The sequence below is a fragment of the Gracilinanus agilis genome, chromosome 2, assembly GCF_016433145.1.
Source record: "Gracilinanus agilis isolate LMUSP501 chromosome 2, AgileGrace, whole genome shotgun sequence".
In the NCBI taxonomy this organism is placed as follows: Eukaryota; Metazoa; Chordata; class Mammalia; order Didelphimorphia; family Didelphidae; genus Gracilinanus; species Gracilinanus agilis.
The window spans coordinates 285,608,368-285,633,353 of record NC_058131.1 but is presented as its reverse complement, the minus strand read 5'-3'; the positions used below and the strand labels follow the sequence as shown (position 1 = coordinate 285,633,353).

The 24,986-nt window shown below is 44.3% G+C and overlaps 1 protein-coding gene across 1 annotated transcript; it reads right to left on the bottom strand.

Annotated features, from left to right (window-relative positions):
• Nucleotides 1-984: 984 nt before the first annotated feature.
• SLC31A2 (solute carrier family 31 member 2) lies at nucleotides 985-24,269 on the bottom strand. Its single transcript, XM_044661366.1, has 4 exons — nucleotides 24,202-24,269; nucleotides 7,825-7,891; nucleotides 3,754-3,943; nucleotides 985-2,661 (listed from the first exon to the last, which is right to left on the bottom strand). The coding sequence occupies exons 1-4, from the start codon at nucleotides 24,205-24,207 to the stop codon at nucleotides 2,493-2,495; spliced, it is 432 nt and encodes a 143-aa protein (XP_044517301.1). The 5' UTR covers nucleotides 24,208-24,269; the 3' UTR covers nucleotides 985-2,492.
• Nucleotides 24,270-24,986: the final 717 nt, after the last annotated feature.

The window sequence follows — 24,986 nt, the reverse complement described above, 5'->3', positions numbered from 1 at the left end:
TATATCCTGGGCACTGATTGGCTCAGTAACTAGCATCAGTCTGCTTTCCCCGGTACTTTGTGGATTTTCACCTATCGCCAGGGTCTCTGGAACATAATTCCTGCAATAGGTGAAGGATCACTGTATTACCTAGTTACCTATATGTGTTTGAACCTGTTATCAAATACCACTTCCAGCCCTGTCTGCCCTCCTGCCCTCTAGGAACTATGAGAGTCAGGAAGGGAGACGGAAGGAAGCTCATTTCTGCTCTATAATCCGTAAATACTAGCATAAAGAAGTTGGAGCAAAAGACTAATGTCATGGTAGCCTCTAAAGACATCTCAGCAGAATTCATTTCTCCCTCCTAAAGGACACCATTCGTGCTCTGCTGGCCCTCAGGAAGTAGAAAGACCCAGGGAAAACCTAGAGAGATCAGCTTGATATCTGAAATTCCATTCACTTAAAATAAATTTCATCACATGTATAACCCAGTGGAATTGCTTGTCAGCTTGAGGGTGGGGGGTTGGGAGGAGGGAAGGGAGGGAACATAAATCATGTAACCATGGAAAAATGTTGAAAAATAAATTAATTTTAAAAATAATTTTCATTACTTAAGATGAATATCACTGCTCTGAGACTTTATTATATTCTTTTTTAAAACTCTTACCAACCATCTTAGAATCAATATTGTGTATTGGTTCCAAGGCAGAAGAGTGGTAAGGGCTAGGCAATGGGGGTTAAATGACTTGTCCAGAGTCACACATCGAGGACGTGTCTGAGGTCACATTTGAACCCAGGACCTCCTGTCTCTGGGACTGACTCTCAGTCCATTGAGCCACCTAACTGTCCCCTACTTTATTATATTCTTAGCATTATTTCTATCCCTTTTCCCTCTTCTCTTGCTTCCCTTTTCTTTGTCTGCCACCCTTTCCCCCAAAATGTCTCATCAAAATAACCTTGAAAAAAATCTATTCACTTTTTTTTAAATGAGTTTAATGCCAAAAATATAAATTGCATTTTTATTTAGATTGGAAGTTCCCTGAGGGCGAGAATAAATGACTTGGGGTTGATTCCACCTTTGTCCAACAACACAGAGGAGGAGGGTTTAATGAATGTTCTATGTGAATGTGCAGTCACAGAGTAGAGTTAGTGAGGAGAAATGAGATCTTAAAGTTATTAAATGACACTGATCTTGTTCTGAATTAAAAAAAAGATTAGATTAAGATGGTGGAAAGAGAGATCATCAATAACTGTCCAGACTGATAAGGTCACTGGTGAGGCTGGAGCTATCCTGCTTCCCTGATACAACTTCACAGTTTCCTTCAGAACAGCAAGGAGGTAGTGCTGTCCAGTAGAAAGAGCCCTGAGTTGGGAACTTGGGGGAATGTTCCTTCCTCTACCAATGACAGACTATGTGCACTTGGGAAAATTCATGCAAGAATCCCAGCTGGAATGGAACTTTGGAAGTCATGCATTTCAAGGCATACACAAACAGCAGTCACCTCTTTGGCACTCGAGGCCTTTGAGCCTCCCCATCCCCTCCCCCCCAGGTCTCTACAGCCCTCATAATGTCTTCTCACCCCACCCCACCATCAGCAGCATTTAGCTTCCTTGGTTCATTGTGTCTTCTCAGAAAACGTGAAAGAAATGGATCCTAAATATGGAGCTGGAAGACACTTTAAAGCTTATTTAGTCTAATCCATTCCCTTTGCTTTACAGGTGAGGAAACTGAGGCCCATTGAGGGAATATGACAAAGCTACCAAGTTCCAGGGTCAGGATTCAAGCTCAGGTATTCCCTGTCCAGAGCTCTGAAACACTATGAATTTAATGGGAGATTGTTTGCTTAAAAACCTAGTTTGTGCTGACGATGCCCAAAGCAGCTGATCTGGGGCTTGTTGAAAGGGAGTCGGCAGGAGGAATGGAGGAAATTAATCTCAGATCAATCAACACCCACGCACGCACCCACGTACCCACGCACGCGCTGGCAGCAGCCTCAATTTTCTAGCATTCCTAAGGCAGAAAGGTGAGTTTCCAAAGCTGGCGTGTCCCCTCCTTCCACAGACAGAGGAGGGCAGTTAAACCCTGCATAGCTTTTCCCCTAATAACTAAGGCACGATACAGAGTGGCTCTGGAGGCCTCCTGCCCCAGCCTCAATCCCTTTTCCAACAGTCTGCCAGGAAACCCGTGAGGAGGCGACCCAATGAGCAAGGCCGTCCGCGGCTCTGGCTCCGCCTCCTCCCCTCTACCCCGCCCAGGCTGGCTTGGATTGGCTAGGCTAGAGCAGACCCACCACCAGAGGTCCTCAGCGAATACTGTCCGTAGCCATCGTGGCGGGCCCCTGGAAGTGGGGCAGAAGGAGGAAGATGAGGGAGCTGGAGAACGGCCGGCAGACAGGAGAGGTGCCTGCGCCTGAACCCCGGGGATTTTCATCAGTGAGGAAAGAAGAGAGGGCAAACGGCCCAACTTGCTGAGCGGAACAACCATCCAGCGGCCCCGAAGCCCATCCCGCCCTCTATCCCACGCTGAGGAGGGGGTAGGCCAAGTAGTAGCCAATAGCGGAGCCCAGGACCACGCCGAGGAAAACCCAGGTGTTGTAGGACATCACAGCCAGCATCACGAAGTAGCCGATGACCACCTGGGCGACATGCATCAGAGACTGGCCCAAGTGACCCAGAAACCACCTAGATAGAAAAGAGAGCGAGTTAGAGAAGGGCACCCGGAACGGTGGCGATGGCGAGGGATAGGAAATTGGATTAAGGCCTGGAAAATAAGGCAGCCTGCTCTAGTGAGAACGGTGAATCCATATTGGGAAGACTGGGTTCACGCTATGTGACTTTGAACTAGGCATGCCGCTCCGCTTTCTCACCTGTAAAATGGGGATAATGATTTTGGCCCCCTCCTTGTGTTGCTATGAAAGCAATAATCACAAAGCCCTATATTAATGTAAGTAGTATTATTATAAGATACCGTGAGGCTTGGGGCAAGGGTACATTGGGTACCATTGATGACCCACTCATGAAAGCAGGTAATAGGGAAAGTAAGCCCCACGAAGAGGCAAGAGACATGGAAGGGCATTCTGCTTACCATATGGAGACGCTCAAGCCATAGTTCAGGCAGGTGGGAAAATAGGACAATATTCAATTTGGGGGAAGGCCAATCAGAGAGATTAAAAGGGTCTTGGTTGCGGAAGGGGGGTGGGAGGAAGGGAGGGAAAGAACATAAATCATGTAACCATGGAAAAATATTCTTTTTTTATTTTAATTTTTAATATTTTCCCATAGTTACATATTTCATGTTCTTTTCCTCTCCCTCAAACCCCCCTAGCCCCCCTTAGTCAACGCACAATTCCCCTGGGTTTTACATGTATCATTGATCAAGACCTAATTCATGGAAAAATATTCTAAATCAATTGACTAAATAAAATTTTTCAAATCAAACAAAAAAAAAGAGGGCCTTGGACCAGGCTGTTTGTTTTGCTTTTTTAAACCCTTACCTTCTATATTAGAATCAGTACAAAGTATTAGCTACAGAAAAGCAGTAAGGACTAGGCAACTGGGGTTAAGTGACTTGCCCAGGGTCATACAGCTAGAAGTATCTGAGGTCAAATTTGAACCCAAGATCCTTCCCTGGACCTAGCTCTCAATCCACTGAGCTACCTAGCTGTTGCTCTCCTTGGTCCAGACTGTTTTGCTAAGAAGGCCCAGGCTTTGCTGCCCAATGTAGGTTTGGAGCTGAAGTGAGATAGTGCCTTCTGGGTCAGTCCAGTCCCTTACCTGGTTCGGTCACTGTTGGTCAGAGCTGGCTCAGAGTTTGTAGAGTCCTGGTCCGTATACTCCGTCAGCGGCAGGCTGTGGTTTGGGGGCAGCCTGAGCAGGGACCAATGGAACAACTTTACTTTGCCAACCTTGATGCTCTCATACAGCACAGCCAAGAGGAGGACCACCAGCACAGAAACAGCCATGCCTGCAGAAGGAAGCCCAGCTCCAGAGATCCCAACACAGCCCAGACAGCTCCCCAAGGGGCATGAGTGGTTCCAGAGAGGATTTCTGTATTGATCTCAAGAATTACAGTTCCCTCCACTGCCTCCAACCTTGACCCATACTGGCCACAGGCATCCTTCCTGCCTGGGGGCTTGAACCCAGGAGCAGGAGCATCTTAAAATACTAGAATTCGACTCGAGATCATAGATTCTAGTCCAAACCCCTCATTTCACCAGTGAGAAAACTGAGGCTTGAGAGGGGAAATGGCTTGCTCCAGACCACATGGGTAATAATGACAACTGCATCAGCCTAGCACTTTATGGTTTGCAAAACATTTTCCTCCCAACAACCCAATGAGGGAGGTAGTACAAGTATTAAGATCCCCATTTTACAGATGAAAAAATAGAACCTCTCAGAGGATAAATGATTGGCCATGAGCAACAGAAGCCAATAAGTGGATGAATTGGGCTCAAATCTAGTTTTCCTGACTCCAGAGCTGGTTCTCTTCTCCCTGCATGGTAAGGTTTGAGTAGCAGAGTTGTCAAGACTCTTGGCTCTAAATTCAGTGCTCTCTCTACCACACCACACTGCCCTTTGCCCACTATGAACATGCTGGACTTCTCGACTCCCATAAGACACTTGTAAGAACCATTGAGTTAAAAGCAGCCCATTCAGACAGACCTTTGAACACGATGACAATGATACCAAAAAAGGTAGGGGAAAGAAGGGGGAGAAAGGGAAACACAGCCAAAGGTGGCAGAATTTTGGTGGATGGGGGAGGGAAATCTGGGGAGGACATAGAACAAGAGTATCTTATCTATTTGCTTCTTATTTGTTTTTTTGTTTTGTTTTGTTTTTTACTGTCTTGGTCCAGTTTTTTCTAGTGCTAGGACTTGGTCTCATGTTTTATATTTCTATGCGTTTATCTGAAAGGTCCTTGTTGCAGTTGATTATTAAGTTCGTGATTTCTTTAAAAGGAAAAGCTCACTGAAAGAGAGAGGAGGGAAACCTAGGTTCTACTCCCAGCTCTGCCACTAACTAGCTAAGTAACTAGAATACAGGACAAGTCCATAAGCTCTGAACCTCAATTTCTTCATCTATAAACTGGGGATAGTGATTCCTCCCCTGCCTCTCTGACACACTTGTAGTGAGGAAGAAATGAAGCAAAGAATATTAAAAACAAATGAGGAGTAGCTAGGTGGCTCAGTGGATAGAGAGCCAGGCTTGGCGACAGGAGGGCCTGGGTTTGAATGTTACCTCAGACACTTCCTAGCTGGGTGACCCTGGGCAAGTCACTTAACCCCCATTATCTACCCTTCACCCCTCTTCTGCCTTGGAACCAATAGAGTACTGATTCTAAGCCAGAAAATAAGGGTTTAAAAACTATACACACACATGAGTAGTTCCATACTACACTGTTCTTACTCTCACTATCTCCTCCTCTCCCTGGACCTTTTCTCTGGGGACTCTTTAAGTTCAGATGGTAGAAAACAGCTTCACAAAAGACCAGCATGGAAACTGATTTGGCTTGTTTGCTTGAATATACTGAGGGTTTCTTTTGTGAGCAAAAGAGAAAATAATTTTTATTAATTAAAAAATTTAAATTTTTCAAAAGAATGCTATGATAGGGAAGGCTGCTTGTCCACCACTTTCTGCACTTTCCTGGGAGAGGCCATCCTGTTGGCCTTGCCCTCATTAGGCCAAAAGGTCTAAGGCCTGGTTCCTCTAAGACATTCAGGACGTTGCCCAAAGGGTGCCCCACTTCCCTCATGGGCCCTCATGGGGTTAGATTTAGGGCAAGAAGGTACCTTAGGGAGAATCAAGTTCAAATTCATTTCACAGATGAGGAATTGAAGCACACACCATTTAAATGATTTGCTCAGTATCACCCAGGACTGAGGCAAGATTTGAACTCAGGTCTTCTTGACTACAAGTCCACTATGCCACATCTTCCTCTATGATCTGTTTCTAATTTGGGCTCCAAGCAAACCTGGAAGAAGCAACCCCTCTGGGGGCAGCTGGGTAGTTCAGAGGATTGAAAGCCAGGATGGGACATTCTGTGTTCAAACCTGGTCTCAGATACTTCCTAGCTGTGTGACCCTGGGCAAGTCACTTAACCCCCATTGCCTGGTCTTTACTGTTCTTTTGCCTTGGAACCAAGCCACAGTATTGATTCTAAGACAGAAGGTAAGGGTTAAAAAAAAAAAAAAAAAAAAAAGCAACCCCTCTACCCAGCTAGGACACTCACATGGACTCCAAATCTTTTTCAGCTGATACAGAAAGAGTTGGAAGGAGAAGCCAAATGCCTGAAGAAGCCACACACTGGAGGCAGCCCATAAAAAAAAGATTAAGAGCTCACCAGAGCTGCTTTTTAAACGCTGGTAATTGCTTCATCTGTTTTATATATAAGGTTTAACAAATGCTCACTCTGCTATTTAAGCCCTCTGGGGTCAGGTAAGAGAGTCTAGCCTTCCAAGAGCCAGCCTCAGATAGGATTTATTCAGCTTTGGGGAAACACCTCATTTGGAGCCTTCACTTTCTCCTCTGTAAAATGGGAATGTCAACTGATAGCCACTTCACCAGCCAGTGGGATCAGGTGTGCCAAGGACCTGGTCTGCCCAGGGGTCATATTCTTTGAAGATGTATGTGTAAGTCGGCAGCCTGAGATGAAATGAAGTCTTCTCAAACTTCACTTGTCCGGCGTGCGTCAATACCAGCCCTGAATGACAGCAGCTGCCAACAGATGAATGAGGGCAGGACGGAGGGACAGGCAGAAGATCTGGGCCGGCTGGAGGAAAGCCTGCTTTGGAGCTGGCCGGAGAGTAAAGGGTCAGCTGAATGGCCCACTGCCACCTTTTACTGGGACTCGGAACTGAGTATCTTTCCGGAGTTCCCCAAACTAGTAAGTAGCAAAACTTGGCTTTGGACCTTGTGACTCTATGTAGTACTAATAATCACAACTCTTCAAAGCACCGTGGAGGGAGGATCCGCCGTGGGTCCCAAAAGGACCGATGACCTCGTGGGGTGATGTCTTGACTCGTCATGAAGTGCATTTGGAATCCGGAAGACTCGAGTTCAAATCCCGCCCTAGACACTAACTGGCTATAGGACCCTTTGCAAATCATTGAGCCCGTGATTGCCTCAGTTTACTTTTCTGCCTCCCTGCTTCCCAGGATTTTGTGAGAATCTAACATTTTTCAAACCTTAAAGTGCTGTTTTAATGCTAGCTATGGTTTAGGTTTGCAAATCTCATTGCCCTGAACTTTCTCATTTGAGCCCCATTATACTAAAGAGGAAACCAAAGCCCAAATGACCTGCCCATGTGGTCAAATTGGGATGTGAATTGAAGAACCTCCAATACTACAGCTGCTGAACATTATGATGACAGGGTTTTTTTTGGTTTTTTTTAATCCTTACCTTCCGTCTTGGAGTCAATACAGTGTATTGGCTCCAAGGTAGAAGAGCGGTAAGGGCTAGGCAATGGGGGTAAAGTGACTTGCCCAAGGTCACACAGCTGGGAAGTGTCTGAGGTCAGATTATAATTTAGGACCTCCCATCTCTGGGTCTGACTCTCAATCCACTGAGCCACCCAGCTGCCCCCTGATGATTAGAGTTTTTGTAGGGACAAAAGTAAAATCAGTTTGAAAACCCATAAAGTGCTAGTCTTGTGTGAGGAGTCATATGTATCTAGGGCAAGTCAAATTCCAGTTTTCATGAAGAACAATTTTCAGATGCCTCTGAATATCTCTGACATAGTTCCTCAGGGAGGCACTGCACATAGAGGCTCTCTAGGGCCTGTGCCCAGGAGAGCAGTGGGGGAGGAGGAAGAAGAAGGGAAAGAAAGAAGGGGCTTCCCCCTGTTACCGGCTGGGCTGTGGACCCTCCAGAAATCAAAGAGGAGCTCCACCTCGCTGGAGAAGATGAAATGCATCTGAAAGAAAGGAAAGAAGGCATCAAGGGCAGGCTTGTGGAAAAGTAAATACCTTGGGGTTGTTAAAAGTTAAAACAACTTGCCTGGATCCAAGGGAAGCATACCTAACAGCTTCTGACAAATACACCTGTTCATAAATCATGCTTGAACCTGACCTTGTGATTATGAGTTCCTGAGGGCTGGGGACTTCCTGCTTCTGTGGCCAGGCAGTGGGGGACCCCAAGTCAGAAAACCAGGGCTCAGACCCAGGCTCTGCTACTTATTCCCTGAGGGACCTGGAGGAAGTCACTTAACCACTCCTGACCTCAGATTCCCCACTTGAACAACGACAGGGTTAGAGGAGATTTTTTTTTCTCAAGGTAATGCCATGGGGCAGCTAGGTAGCACAGCCTGGAGTCAAGAGAAACTCAGTCGCTTCTTAGATGTGTGACCCTGGACAAGTCATTTAAGCCCAATTGCCTCACCTTTGCTCTTCTAGCTGAGAACTGATAACTAGGACAGAAGGTTTAAAAAAAAAAAATGCCAGTTCCAAATCCTGTGACTATGGAGTCTAAAATCAAGAGGATACTGTATTTAAAAAAGGATTAAAAAGATCAGGAAATACTTTGGGAACTGAGGTCACCTTTTTTTCTAGCTTGCCCATCAGTTGATAAGCATTTATTAAGCACCTACTATATGCCAGGCACTGTGCCGATCACTGAGGACACAGAGAAAGGCAAAAGCCAGTCCTTGCTTGAGGAGTTCCCGGTTTAATAGGAGCCACCATTTTGAAGACAAGTCTACAAACAAGCTAATGCAGGGCACACACGGGAAATCATCATCAGAGAGAAATTGAGAAAGGCTTCCTGCGGAAGATGGGATTTCAACTGGACCCTGAAGGAAGTCAAGGAAGCCAGAAGGCAGAGATGAGGAAGGAGTACATTCCAGGCATGGGGGATGGCCAGAGAAAATGCCCAGGGCAAAGGGCAGCTAGGTGGTACAGTAGACAGAGCGCCAGTGGAGGGCCTGGGCTCAAATGTGACCCCAGATACATCCTAGCTATGTGACCCTGGGCAAGTCACTTAACACTAATTGCCTAGCTTTGCCCTTCTGTCTTAGAACTAAGACAGAAAGGGAAGAATTTTCTTTAAAAAATGCTCAGAACTAAGGGATGGAATGTCTTATTCAAGGAATAGCAAGGCCTACTAGCTAGGCAATGGTTGACAACCTTTTTGGCCATGAGAGCCATAAACGCCTGCGGAAGGAAGAGGATGGAGGCGGAAGGCACTGGAATATGGGGCACATCCTGGGGCTCTGCCCGGACTAGCCAGTCGGGAGGTAGAGCCAGATATGGCTCTGAGAGCCATACGTTGCTGACCCCTGAGCTAGAGAGTTACAGAGTAGGAGGGTGGTGAGTGGGAGGGTGATGGAAGGTGCAGAAAGGCAGGGGAGACGAGCAGGTTATGGAAGGTTTTGAACCCCAAACAGTGCATTTTATATTGGTCCTGGAGATGCTAAAGAATCACTGCAGTCCACTGAGTGGAAAGTGGGGAGGGGGACCTAATATGATCAGATCTAAACTTTGGGATGATTCCCTTGATCACAGAGTGAAGGATGAACTGGAGTGGGGAGAGACTTGTGGCAGGAAAATCAAACCCCAGGTTATTTATTGTTGTGGTCTAGGTATGAGGTAATGAAGGCTTGGACAAGGGCTTCAGTTTCATCATCTATAGAATGGGAATAAAAGTAACACTGGGGACAAGTAGGTGGCATAGTGGATTAAGAGAAAAGAAATCCTGACCTCAGACCCTTCCTAGCTATGACCCTGGGCAAGTCACTTAACCTCCATTGCCTAGCCTTTACTTCTCTTCTGTCTTGGAACCAATGCACAGTTTTGATTCTAAGACAGTAAGAGTTTAATAAATAATAATAGTAATAATAACAGCACTTTCCTTATAGGATCAAATTAAATAATATCTGCAAAGTGCTTTGCAAATCGTAAAGCTCTATATTGCTGGAAGCCAGCCAGAAGCTTCCAGTTATCTTGAGAGGTGTAATGGTTTAACAAAGAGGGAGGAAGAGAGAGTTAGAGACACAGTGGATTTTCCGAAAGATGTTCTCTCTGGCTTCCTGCGAATTTTTATTTTTATACCTTTCTCTCACAGACACACAAATGATGGGAAAATTTACATTTCAAATTCAAAACAGAGAAAAGAAAATCAAGATTATACTTGGTTACATAAAATTTTGGCACACAAAATGTATTTCTGCATATCAATTATATCTAGTCTAAACAATTCTCAAGGCTACCAAAACTCTAAGTTTTATTTTTTTAAAAGAACCTTCAACATATTTCAAAAGTGGATTAGAGTGTGAGAACCCTAAAATCTGGGAGGGACAAGTCTAATGTGGGAAAGTAGCAAAGTGTGAGAATATTTTGGTTTCATAGGGTTAAATTCAGCATGAGAAAGGAGGAAAAATGGTATTTTGTTTTGTCATGCTGTGGCCTTCAAACTCTGAGACAGAGAAAAGAACAGCTTCTGCTATTTCACTGAGAGTGTAATTATTTACTCATTAAATGCTGGTTTATTATAGAGTATTAAGGAGACTTCTATAATGGGAGTTCTATAAATGGATCTCTATAAAGAATTTTTATATCTATACTACAAAACTTGAGGCTATCCTAAAAATATAGATTGTAGTAATTTTAATAATAAAAAGTATTAATCAGAAGAGAGTCACACAGAGGGGTCTGATTGGGTATCCATCCATCCTATGGCCTGATTTTCAGACAACAAGGATCCACGTAAGGCTTTGCCTTTTATACTGACCTGATGGATCCTGATGGAGACCCTTATTTTTCTGAGGAGCTCCCAGCACTATATAAATGCTAGGGATTACAATCATTCAAGTTTGCAAAACATTTAGCATAATTATCTATTTTGATCCTTACAACAAGTCCAGTGAAATAATTATTATTATGATAATTTTATCAGCATAATAATAATTAGCATTATTATAGGGCAGTTTGGTGGCACATTGAATAAAGTAACAGGCCTGGAGTCAGGAAGTCCTGAGTTCAAATCCAGCCTCAGACACTTATTAGCTGTGTGACCCTGGCCAAGTCACTGAACCCTATTTGCTTATACTTCCTCATCTGTAAAATGAACTGGAGAAGGAAATGGCAAACCATTAGAGTATCTTAGGCAAGAAAACCCCAAATAGGATCGCAAAGAGTCAGACATGAATGAACAACAAATATTCTAATCTCCATTTTACAAATTAGCAAGTTGAGGCTCAGAGAGGTAAATGATTCCCACAGCTAGCAGTGGCAAGAATTGAATGTAGGTCTTTAGACTCCTTCACTCTTTATACCTTTAGACTCCATCCTTTTAGTCCTTTAAACTCCATCACTCTTTCTAGTAAACCATACTGCTTCTCATGTATGCATACTTGTTGAATAGATTTAACCAGTTATGGTACTTAGGACATCACTTTCTATTTCTGGGCCTCAGTTTTCCCATTTGTAAAATGAGGGAGTTAAACTAGCTGATTTCTGAGATTCCCAACAGATTGGCAGCCCCCTCCAGCTTGTGGAGTTGGGATGCCAAGGATTTTTTCAACAAGTATTTATCAAATCATTCTGCTTAAGCTTCTGACTAGGACACAAAAACCAGAAAGTGCCATTCCATGCCTTCAAGGAATTGGAGTTTCCAATCCCCAGCCCCACCCCCAGACCCTGACCCATTAGTTAAATACTTCTTTCAGGCCAAGACCTGATAGCAGAATGAGAGCCAGCATTTTTTTCTGTTTCTCCTACCTCATCACCTCCACAACAACCAAAAAATTGGCCAAACTGAATTCCAATCAGGAAAGACAAGAAAATACTTTCTTTTTAAAAAGTATTGAATTGGGGGCAGTCAGGTGGCTCAGTGGATTGAGAGGTAGGCCTGGAGACCAAGGTCCAAGGTTCAAATCTGGCCTCAGATACTTCCTGTGTGACCCTGGACAAGTCACTTAACCCCCACTGCCCAGCCCTTACTGTCCTGCCTTGGAACTGATACTTAGTATTAATTATGAGACAGAAGGTAAAGGTTAAAAAAAAAAAAAGTATTGAATTGTTTCTTCTAATAGCCAAAAGCCAACTTTTTTCCTTTGTACTCCACTCCTTGTTGAAGAAAAACAAAACAATTGTTAGAAGCAGGTATAATCAAGAAAAGCCAGTTTCTTAATGGCCACATTCAAAAGACAAAAGGTTGAAGAAGGAGGGTTACAACCCATAAAGTAGTGGCTAAGTCCTAGGCCCAGAGATGCTTCTACAAAATAGATCTGCCTTTTGGGTCATTCGGTGCTCTCCATGCTCCTCATCTCTTACACTCCTGAATCAATTTAGTCCAGCTTTACAATGTGATGGATTAAAAATCCCAAAAGACTGGGTTCCAGGTGAGAAAATCAATTTATTGATCAGGCTAGCAAGAACCAATAAATTAACTGGTCAGTGTTGGGGCAGCTAGGTGGCTCAATAGATTGAGAGCCAGACCTGGAGATGGGAGGTCCTGGGTTCAAACGTGATCCTCAGACCCTTTTTAGCTGTGTGACCCTAGCCACATCACTTAATCCCCATTACCTAGCCCTTACCTCTTTTCTACCTTAGAACTAAAACTTAGTATCCATCCTAAGACAAAAGATAAGGGTTTAAAAAATAATAATAATCGGTCAGTCTCTCTCTACTTGATCAGAGACAATTCATTCAGAGCCTTGAGCCATTAAATACAATTTTGGAGGCTTCTTATTCAGTTCTCCCCTGGATGTCTCTAATTAGTGAATGCCTAATGAGGAGGTGGGCTAATATTTTCTTTACCCCAAATACTTCATGGTGATGGGAGATAAGTCATGCCTGGTCAGAAAAATTCTTTTTCAAAACAAAACTTATTTAAACACTTACCTTCTGTCTAGAATCAATACTAAGTATCAGTTCCAAGAAAGAAGAGCATTAAGGGCTAGACAAATGACTTGCCCAGGATCACACAGCTAGGAAGTGTCTGAGACCACATTTGAACCCAGGACCTCCCATCTCCAGGCCTGGCTTTCCATCCACTGAGCCACCTAAACTGCTCCCTGGTCATAAAATTCTAATAGACTTTGGTGACCTAGATGGGAAGACTGAGTTGGGTCTGGTTAAGTTCTGACCTCCACAGCTCTTTTCAGTGAGGGACCCAAAGCTGTCCCTGGGCAGAGAAATGAATTCCTGTTTACTGACAAGATGGGGCTCATAATCTCAATCTCAATCATCCCAGTTCTAGAAGCTCCTCAGGGGCAGGGAATGTAAGATAATGTCAGGACAAAGGAATGAGGAAAGAGGCTTGAAACACAGACCAAAACCCAGTTAGAAAATTATACCAAGTATTACATAGAAACAAAAAAAGATACAGCAAGAGAAAGAAATATTCTCAACAGAGTCATGGAAGGTTGGAGGTGGAAGAGCCCTTGAAGATCCTCTCTTCTAATTAATTATACAGAAGAGAAAAACCACAGCCCAGAAATAAGAGGCGGCTCCCCCAAGATAAGTCACACAACTTTGACTCACTAGCCTGAGAAGATGAATGGTTCACTGCCCATAAAGCTTCCAACTCAGCCCTCAGGGTAGTCAGGGAGCACCTCCTCCATCTCCCAGAAGAATGTCCTCTGGCACAGTAGATGCTCTAGGGCAGTGATGTCAAAATCAAACAGAAATGGAGGAAGAGGAACAACTATATAAATATTCTTGCAGGCTGCATGCTTTATTAACTTTGTTGTTGTTCAGTCGCCACTCAGTCCAGTCTGACTATGTGACATGAACTTTGTGCATAGGGTTTTCTTGGCAAAAATATTGGAGTGGTTTGCCATTTTCTTCTCCAGTGTGTCCCCATTTTACAGATGAAGAACTGAAATAAATAAAAGGTTAAGTGACTTGCCCAAAGTCACACAGCTAGTAAGTGGCAGAGGCCATATTTGAACCCAGGTCCTCTGGTCTCCAGGCTTGGCTTTCTGTTCACTGAGCCACTAATTCCAGGCCTGGCACTCCATCTACTGCACCACGGAGCCACTCCTACATGTTGACTTAGAAAACCACATAGTAAAATTATGTAGAATTGTTGAAGGAAATGGCAAACCACTCCAATATTTTTGCCAGAAAAAAACCCAAATGGGGTCATGAAGAGTCAAATACAACTGAAATGACTCAACAACAACATGTATTGTTGTATTTTTATTTATTTTGCTAAATAGTTCCAAAATTTTTTTAACCCTTAACTTCTGTCGTAGAACTAATACGTAGTTGGTTCTAAGGCAGAAGAGTGGTAAAGGTTAGGCATTGGGGGTTAAGTGACTTGCCCAGCACTTCTCCAATGTGCCCCCATTTTACAGATGAAGAACTGAGATAAATAAAAGGTTAAATGACTTGCCCAAAGTCACACAGCTAGTAAGTGGCAGAGGCCACATTTGAACCCAGGTCCTCTGGTCTCCAGGTATGGCTTTCTGTCCACTGAGCCACCTAACTGCTCCCACTCCAATTATACTTGAATCTGGTTCCTGCCATACGTGGTATGTTTGACACCTCTATTCTAGAGGTCTGTTCTAACATGGATCTTCCCTATTGAGTGCTCTTAACATGCTTCAGTCGGAGAGTAACCAAAGGCCTTCCTGAACTTGGCACTCATCTGTCCAGCCCACAGCACTGTCCCTGGGGCTGGGTCAGAGTCACTGGGAGAACTATCCATCTGCCTCTCTTGAACATAGTACTGACTAGTTTCAAGGCCACTCATCCTATACACTATTCTCTTTTGATTCATCAACTGGCTTCCTGTGGGCCATTCCACAACTGTTTTCTTTTTTAAACCCTTACCTTCCATCTTAGAATCAATACCATGTATTGGGTCCAAGGCAGAAGTGCAGTAAGGGCTAGGCAATGGGGGTTAAGTGACTTGCCCAGGGTCACGTTCTAAGGCCAGATTTAAATCCAAGACCTCTTGTCTCTGGACTTGGCTCTCAATTCACTGAGTCGCTTAGCTGCCCCCTCTATTCCACAATTGTAAAACTCACTGTAAAGAGACTTCTTTCCTCCTGGTGTTCTGAGGTGAGAGGAGCTGCCCTTATCCAGGGCTAGTTTCACTTGTTGTTCATCATATTAATTCAGAAATTCCAACGGTTGTTTGCTCCTCAAAGGAATTCTGACCTTGCCAGGGGTGTTACAAGGCAATGAAAAGGTAATGAGGTTTGGAGTCAGGAGATCTATGCTCTGGTTCCAGCTCTGCTGTTAACTCCATGATCGATCTCAGACAGGTCCCTTCACAACTCTGGGTCTCAGTTTCCCCATATGTAAAATGAAAAGGGTAAACTGGATTATCATTAAAGTCCTTTTCAGTCCCAGTATCTTGTTCTAAGTTCCCTGCTAGCTCTAATATTCTAAGTTCTTGTCTGGCCTAAATAGTCTTGATTTTAAGATTCCTTCCAAGTCTTAACGTTCTAAATTCTAGAATTCTTTGTTCTAAGACCCTGTCCATCTCCAACAGTCTTTGTTCCAAGTCCCTTTCAGCCAGCTTCAATATCCTTTGTTCTAAGGTCCACCTTCTAAATGTTAAGGTCCCTTGCTGCCTAATACTCTGTTTGAAGGTCCTTTACAGTTTTACGCAGCTTGGGGCAAAGGTCCCTTCTGACTCCATTCTTCTTTGTTCTAACTCTCTTTGTTCTAGTATCCATTCTCACTCTAACATTCTACAATTTTACAGATCTCGTGGAACCATGTTGCTACTGAGATTGTTTCTTCTAAGGCTATTGGGGATTTGGGTGGACAAATATTGCTGCCTTTCTACAATTTGCAAAGGCCAAATTAAAGCCTAATTAGTATTTAAGGAATACCTTTCATTTACCTAGTCCAGATCAGGTGCTACGAAAGACCCAAAAGTACTAGAAAATATAGCTGCTGTCCTCCTAGAGCTTATAGTCTGGTTGGGGAAAGACAAGGGAAGACGTCAAACCTGGGGTCAAACCTGTGCTATGAAGCGGTTCAAAGGAAAGAGATCACTGGAGGGGCTGAGCTGGAGGAATCAGCAAAAGGCTTCCGGGAGAAGGAGGATTTGTTTGTAGCTTGAATGAATTTATTTACATGTCTTCCAGCTAGAACAAAAGCTCCTTGAGAGTAGGGTTCCTTTTACCTTTCTTTTTATCCCTTGCATTTGGCATGATGCCTAGAACATAATAATCCCTATTTCATGCTTGTTGTTGACAAAATGGATTAAGGCAATACAAAGAGCTATACTGATTCAAACACGTGGGAATTGTAGGAAACAAGGAGGAAACAATGGTGGATAGGGCTCCAGACCTGGAGTCCAAGGTTCTGAATTCAAATCTGGCCTCCGACATTTCCTAGCCATACGACCCTGGGCAAGTCACTTAACCCTCATTGCCTAACCCTTACTGCTCTTCTGTTAATACCTTGTATAGATTCTAAGATGGAAGTTTAAAAAACAAACAAGCAAGCATATGAAAACTAGAGTTATCTACCATTGTCAAACCTCTCAGAAGATGCCCCTGGGCACTTACTCTAGCCTCAGTTTTTCTGAAAAATAGGTATTATAAAACACATACTATCCGCAACACAGAAGAAGTACAAGAAGAGTATTTTACAATCCTTAAAGCGCAATAGAAATCAGCAAGAATTTATTAAATATCTACTGTGTGCCAGGCTCTGTGCCATATGCCCAGGATAAAAAGACTCAAATTAAACAGTCCCTGTCCTCAAGGAAATTATCTTCTATCCCAACAACAATATGTACAAATGTAAGTAAATACAGGGTATATAGAAAAGGCAGGGGGCAGCTGGATGGCTCAGTGTACCAGCTCAGCATCAGGCCCGGAGACAGGAGGTCCTGGGTTCAAATCTGTCCTCAAATACTTCCTAGCTGTGTGACCCTGGGCAAGTCACTTAACTTCCATTGCCCAGCCCTTACCATGGAACCAATACAAAGAATTGATTCTCAGATGGAAGGCAGGGTTAAAAAAAAAAAGACTTCAAGATTCTAAGAGGGTGAGCATTGCACATATGGGGGATAGTCTGAGCAAAAACCCTGAGATGGAAGGCAGAATGCCCTATACAGGGAACAGTAAGGAGCCCAGAATCTGACATACCAGAAGCTGAGTACTAAGCAATAAGCCTGGAGAAGGAGATTAGGGCCAGATTGTAAACAGCCTTAAATAACAGACAGAAAGAAAAGTTTTTCCTTGACCCTGGAGCCAACAGGGAACCAGGGGAACCTTCTGTGGCAGGAGGATGATGCGGTCAGACCTGTGCTTTAGGAATATATTACTTTGACAGGTAGAGGACTGGGGGGGGGGGGAGATGGGGAGACAGAATGGAGTCAAGAAGACCACTTTGGAGGCTGAGTGGTCCAGGGAAAGGCTGATGAGGACCTGAACTAGGGTGGTGTCATGTGAATGCAAGACAGAATGAAGGGAGATTCAGCAAGACTTGGCTATGATTGGATTTGGAGGATAGTGGGAGTTAAGAAGCAAGCTGAATATGAGAGGAAGGAAGATGTGTCTGACTCTTCATGATCCCATTTGGGGTTTTCTTGGCCAAGCTCATTTTACATATGAGGAAACTGAGGCAAACAGGGTTAAGTGACTTGCCCAGGGTCACACAGCTAGCAAATATCCGAAGCCAAACTTGAACTCCGGTCTTCCTAACTCCAGGCTTTTACACGATGCCACCTAGTTGTCCTAAGAAAATAAATTCTATTATTATTATCTAAGAAAGATGCCCAGTTTGCCGAAAGAGGCTCTGGACTTTCAAACCTCTATACCTCTAATCAAAAGAGCTATAATTAGGCCCACGTGCATCTGGGGGAAGTGTGAGGAAATATATAATCAGATAGTTGAGAGATAGAGACTAAAACCCTAGAATATGAACAAGAGGCTTCCATGGAGACAGCCACATAGCCTCTTATCCTCTGGAAGTTTCTTACTTTAAATAATTATTCCTTTCAACTTCCTAAGCTCTATTGTTTCTTTTCTTTTCTTTTTTAAATCCCTACCTGAGGTCTTTGAATTGATACTAAGTACTGGTTCCAAAGCAAAAGAGTGGTAAGGGCTAGGCATTGGGGGTTAAGTGACTTGCCCAGGGTCACACAAGCTGAGAAGTGTCTGAGGTCACATTTGAGCCCCAGACCCCTAGTCACCAGATCTGGCTCTCTATCCACTGGGTCACTTGGCTGCCCTTGTTTTTTCTATACTGCCAAAGAATTCTAAGTGTTGTCTGTGCTTTCCAAATAAATGCAGATTCATAAGGCTTAGTCCCAATTACCCTACCTTAAGTAAAAGATGGCCCCAACTGAGATATCAACTAAATCCACCACTCTAATCTACCTTGTCTTTGTGTAGTCTGGCAAAAATAACCCTAGATGCCAAGAACTGCCTCCAGTCCTGGGGATAGATGGCAGACATAATCCCTCCTTTGTCATCAGCTTAGACCTTTCCCCAGCCAAAAAGGAACAGGAGCGCCAGAAACTTTGACCTTGGCCTTGTTTCCTCATGGCTTATACAAGGTCCCCAAAGTGAACTGGGATGGACTCATCTAATCCCTTTATTTTAGAATTAACCTCACTTTCCATCCTAGAATCAGTACTGTGTATTAGTTCCAAGGTAGAAGAGCAGTAAGGGCTAGGCAATGGGGGTTAAGTGACTTGCCCAGGGTCACACAGCTGGGAAGTATCTGAGGTCAGATTTGAACCCAGGACCTCCTGTCTCCAGGCCTGGTTCTCGATTCCCTGAGCCACCCAGCTGGCACCAACAAGATCTCTTTCTTCTTAATGGAGAATTTGTCCCAGGACAGGCCTTGTTCCTGACTAGTATATAAACTGGTGTTTCAGAACTAGGGATAGAAGATAAAGAAAAAAAGTCAGAGGAGGAGTCAGAGAGGGAGAGGGTGATGCTAATGACCAGAAAGGCAGGGTGTTATTGTGGATCAAGCACTTGAACTGAACAGAAGTGAAAATAACTATTATCTACTGAGTAATACTGTGACCTGCATGAGATGGAAGGAGTTGCCACACTCAGGCAATGACAGAGCTTTGATGTTCAGCTGACCAAGGCTGTGTCAGTTATTAAGATGGGCTGACAACGGACTTGCTATCTTAAATCTTGTCAGAGTCCTTGAATTTTCCAAACATTTCTCTAATTGAAGGCCATGGAGCATTGGGCATCGGAGACCAGAGCAGACGAGCTCCACAGGCCATCACACATGGGCAATACAAATAAAGCCTTGTGACCTCCTCCATTTCCTTCCTCCCCTCACAACCACTGGGATCATGGAACCATAGAATTTGTTTATAACTGTTAGGGAAACTGAGGTCCTCCTATATTGTACTCCCAGATAATCTATATTCAGAGGAAGATAGATAGGTAGATAGATAGATGGATGAATGGATGAACAGATAGATATAGATAGACAGATAGATGGACAGATAGATATAGATAGGTAGATAGATAGACAGACAGACAGATAAATGGATAGGGATAGAGCAGCTAGGTGGTACAGTGGATAGAGTGTTGGGCCTGAGCTCAGACACTTTCTAGCTGTGTTTTTTATTTGCTTTTTTTTTTTTGTTGGGGGGGTGGTACAGTTATTTTGGTCTAGACATCTTTCATGCTTCACTGGGCAAGTCACTGAACCCTCTTTGACTCAGTTTCCCCATCTGTCAAATGAGCTGGAGAAGGAAATGGCAATTCACTCCCAAAATCTCTCCCAAGAAAACACTAAAAGAGTTAAGGAAATGTTGGACCCGACTGAACAACAAGAACAACAAATATATATTAAGGTGAGAGAGAAGATAGTGAAAAGAGGATTGGCTGGAAGTCAGGGCCGACCCCTCCCCCCCTCCCTCCCCCCCAGTACAGTCTGCCACTGACCTGATAGGAACCTTGGGTGAGTTTCTTTCCCTCTCAATCATAAAATGAGAGGGTTCATCGCTAAGGTTTCTTCTAACTCTACTATTTCAGGATTTTTTTTTCTTTGCCCAGGGCATAGACACTGTACAGGTACATTCTGTCTTCTTGGACTCGGACATACCCTTTGTCTTCAGTTGAATTAGGTCATGACTGAGTTGATCAAGTGAGTTCTAGGAGCCACAAGTCCCACCCAGAGCAGAATAACAAGACAAAACAGAGGAATGGCGTTTGGCCAATCTTTGTCTTTCTATGTATTTTCTCTTGTCTGTGGCAGGCATCTCTGAAACCCTGGATTAGCTTTTGCCTCTGGTAGTTTGGGGCCTCCACTTTGAAACCAGCCCGTTAGAGGATTAGCAACCTGACCTACCTCTTAGTTGGCAGTGCCTCTATGGACTCCCTTGTTACATGTGATTGGCAGCAAGCAGGCAACATGCTCAGAAAAGGGATCACAGATTTGGAGAGAGAAGGCTGTCATTTTACAGATGTGGAAAGAGAGGCCAGAGAAATATAGGTAGTCAGGGGCAAAGACAGAATTTGAAGTTAGCCTCCGAGCCAAAATCCACTCAATTTTCTCTTTTTAGGGCTGCCTCTCACTTGAAGCAGAGATGATTGAAGAGTAGGCTAAAGAGATCCCCCAACATAAGTGAGACCCTCAAGTCACCCCTCTGTCTACCGGTAAGGCTAGCCCTGTAAATAAGCACTTCCCACTTCAAAACCCCAAGATTAAAGGAAAATCCTTCACAAAACCATGGGGTTTTGACAAAAAGAAGGGGAAAAGATGCTCAGCATCAGGTAGGTGGGCCTCTCTAGGGCACTCAGAACAAAGGAGCTAGCACTAAAACTTTTAGCTGGAGCAGAGGCTCCCATCCCCAAATAGCTCAGGGTGCTGACAGCCCTACAGGACCTTGGCTTTTCAGGACCAGCTGGTTAGTTTTTGTCTTCTGTCATTCATGCATCTGGCATCTCTGTCTAATAACCAATACATTTCACTTCTATATCATATAACTTATGCACTTAAATACCACTGAGAAAAATGGAATCTACCGTCCCAGCCACATGGGTAATTTTGAAAAACATTTCTTCACCAGGAAGTTGCTTTTTTTTTTTTTTTTTTTTTTTTTTCCAGGCACTCCGGGAGCACCAATTTGGTTCCACTAGCAACCTGGGTCAGCCTCCCCTCCCCCCCCCCCACTTCTCTATTCTCAACATGAAGCAGACAGAGCCATAGGGTGGATGAGCATATCATAGTATTTCCAAACTAAAAAAGAAGGGAGTTGGACTTTCCTGGACTGCAACTGTTTCAATTTTTTTTAAAAAGGAAATATGAATGACACAAGAGCACATGTATAACCTATATCAGATTACTTGCCATCTGGAGGGGAGGGAGGGAAAGGATTTGGAATACAAAATATCAGAAAACAAATCTTGAAAATTGAAAATATTACAGGGGGAAAAAGATTGTGAAGCAGGGTGATATGGTAGAAAATGCCCCAGACCAGAAAGGGGCCAGGCCTAGAGACAGGAGGTCCTAGGTTTAAATCTGCCACTTCCTAGCTGGGTGACCCTGGGCAAGTCACTTGACCCCCATTGCCTACCCTTACCACTCTTCTGCCTTGGAGCCAATAAACAGTATTGACTCCAAGATAGAAGGTAAGGGTTTTAAAAAATTAAATTAAATTAAAAAAATAAAAAAGAGACCAGGAAGAATGCAGCCCTGCTCCTGTCATGAATTCAGGGGTGGCATGTACTTGGACGAATCGACCCTTCTTTTCTGGACCTGTTTTCTCATCTGTAAAATAAGTACATTATCTAAATAACTCCTAACATCCATTCCAGCTTTGCCATTCTCTAAAAAATCAAAGTGAACACATTTTTTTGGTCAACTTAAGGGGTAGTGGGTATTTACTTGGATTTAAGGAGGCTTCACCAAGTCAAAGTCATCAAGAGAAGAAATAAAAGGAGTAGAGCAGTGGTTCCCAGCTCCAGTGTTTACTTATTTATTTGTTTGTTTATTTTTTTAAAGCCTTACCTTCTGTCTTAGAATGGATACCAAGTATCTGCTCTAAAGTAAGGGCTAGGCACTTGGGGTTAAGTGACTAGTGCAGGGTCACACAGCTAGGAAGTATCTGAGGTTATGTTTGAACCCAGAACCTCCTGACTCTCTTATGTTTATTAATTCTGTGTCCTGTGGGCAGGTCACAACCTCTCTGAAGTTCAATTTTTCTCACGTATAAAATGGGGTTTACAAGATTGTTACAAACATGAATCCTTCACATATTTTCTCTCTCAATTAGAATGTGAGCTCCATAAGAGCAAGAAATACATCCATTAAAAAAATGGGTATCCCCAGCATTTAGCACATGGTAAGTGAGTACTTTATAAATGCTATTTCATTCCACTGTTTCTAGGAAAGTGAACCTTAGAATGAAACCATTTTTTTTCCCCTTTAACACGCAAGTTAGCCAACAGCCCACTCCAGCACAGCTGGGCACAGATATGTCTGTCACACCCTCTCTGAACTTAATAAAACCATTGGCATGCAAAGCTGCACTGTAAATGATGGGTGATTAATTGTAATAGGCCTCTGAAGGCAAGACAAGTGACTTCCTCCCACCAGGTCTGGGACTGGGCCAGCGTGCTCAGCCTGGACCTGAACAGCTGGGATCCCTTTTCTACAATGTTCTTGTTTCTTTCTCCACCAGAGCCTAGGTCAGAAGGACCCACCCAGGATGGGGGGGAAGGTAGAGGAGATGGTATAGTTTTCACTGTTTTGTGAGCAAAAAAGCCAAAGGAGGAGTGTGTGTGTGTGTGTGTGTGTGTGTGTGACATTTTGTTTCTCTCCTTTTGGAAGGAATTCAGTATTTGGTAAATGGGTCTGGATTATCTGCACTTCAGAATGGGAGACATAACCTTGGTCCAATAATGCCCAGGAAAACTGGCAAAACTGTAGTTCAGGCATTTATAAGGAAAGCTAGCAGGGATGGGGGCAGAGAACAACCAACTTGTGGTAGGTCTCTTCTTGCAACCCCTCCCCACCCCCAAAATTCGTCTGTTTTAACAGTTTGTATTTGGAGAAGTTTCCTCACGTGTTTAAAAAAAAAAAAAAAAGTGCTTTAGGAAGGGACCTATGTCCCAATCCAGATTCTGCCAGTAACTATGTGTGTCCTTGGCCAAGTCCCTTCTCCTCCCTTATGGGGGTGGATTAAATTTTCTCTAAAGTCAACAACCTATGTTCTAAGCTTCCTTTCATTCCAGCATTGTTTTCTATATTCTAATAATCTCTGTCCCTTCCACCTCTATGTGTTTTTCTTTTATGTATATTTAAGTCTGTCTTTTCTAACATTGTCTTCTTTGTTCCAAGCTCTTCCTACTAGATCTCAAAGCAGATGAAAAAGAGCACTTGGGTTAAGAAATGCAACCTTAAAAAAAACACAAAAAAAACAAAAAAAAACAAACACTCAAAGGTCACGATGATGCCTGGTGAGCTGGTCAGCACTTTAGAAAGAAGGGAAGACTTTTCTCCCAGTCTTTCCAGACCTGAGCTTCAGCAGGTCCCTCAGGCTAGACTGAGAACTGGAATGACAACCGAAATTGGAAGCCCTGAAGCTGAGTGTACCAGCCAGGCTCATGGGCCCCGCTTTTAAAGTTGAAACAACCTCTTACTCGGTTTTCTTGAGTTTGCGGTCCTGCCTGTGTCACCGCCCCCATCCATCCTCCACCCCCTAACCCCAAACCAAACTTCAGGCCAAAGGCGATTTTCCCTGGGGTCCTTTCAAAAATGCTCTGATTCGGGATACTCGATACACCAGGGCGTTTGGGGGTGACCGGGGGCCGCTGGAAGTCCCCTGACTCTCTTCTACTTCCTCTTCCAACTCGAGCTACACAAATCTTGCTGTGCCTGCATCTATTCCTGGGCCCTTCTCTGGGCAAACTCCGTGCCCCGCTCCCCGAGTTAGTCCTTCGCAGTCCCCTTCTAGCTCACAGGAGGGAATGACACATTCATCTTGGGGAGAGGCAGAAAGTAGGAGCACTACGGCTGTCAAGGGGGCACACGCCCTCAAAACAACTTTGGGCAAGTCTCTTCCTCTCTCTGGGCTGGTTTCCTTCAGCTGAAAAATTAACCGGGGCTGGACGAGGTGATCTCGAAGGTCCCTCTCTTTTGGAGCACCCTCCATTCTAAGGTCCCTTCAGGCGCCCACTTTCTCCGATCTTACATTTCGTGTTCTAGGGTCCCTTCTAGCTCAGACACTCCAGGCTCCCAAGAACGTCACCTATCGGCAGCGGTCAAGTGCTCAATCTTCACTGCAAGTGGCCAAGCCCGCTGACCGGGGCAGCCCTTGTGTACTCACAGGCATCCTGCTGGGGTCTCGGGCTCCCGCTCGGACTCTTGCCCTCCCTGCAGCTGCAGTTGAGCAGTAGCCGCAGCAAACCACGTTCGGAGATCCCAGGCCACCCGCAGCGTCCCAGGGGCGGGCTCCAAACAGAGTCAACCTCCCCTTCGGAGGATTAGCAGGCGGGTCCAGCGGATTTCCACGCCAAGCAAGAGGAGGGCAGTCCAAGGGAAAAGGAATCCTGGGAGTTGTGGTTCCACGGACTCTGGAATCCTGGGAGAGAGATCGGGACGGACTCCCCACTCCAGATCTGTTCCCCCGTCCCCATAGCGGAAACCGGAATGGGTTTTTTTGCTAGCTGGTGCTCGCCCTTGCTTCCCCATCCTTATTGTTGTGACAACATAGAGCCGCCCTCTTCTCTTCTGAAGAAAGGGCCCCTGGGGATGAACTAGACCAAAATTTGGGGCTGGCGGAGAGAACGAGGACCTTGTCTAGGCGACCCAAGTTTACTTGTTCACTTCATTATCTGCCAAATACCCCATCAATTCAGATTATTCCCTTCCGGATTAATTTCCTTGGCAACTTTCCGAGGGGTTCCCCCTCCTGGCAAAACTAAGAAGCTTCTTCTTGTCTTTCCAAAACACTGACGGTTGTTCCGACAAAACCCGCAGCCAGACACGGGGCCCCATCTAGACTAGGCAGCCTTGTGCTCCCTTGTCAAGAACGAAATTGGAATTTTCGGGAGGATGAGGTAGAAACAACCTCTGATTCTGAATCTCAAAGTGGAAAAAATTAAAACGGAT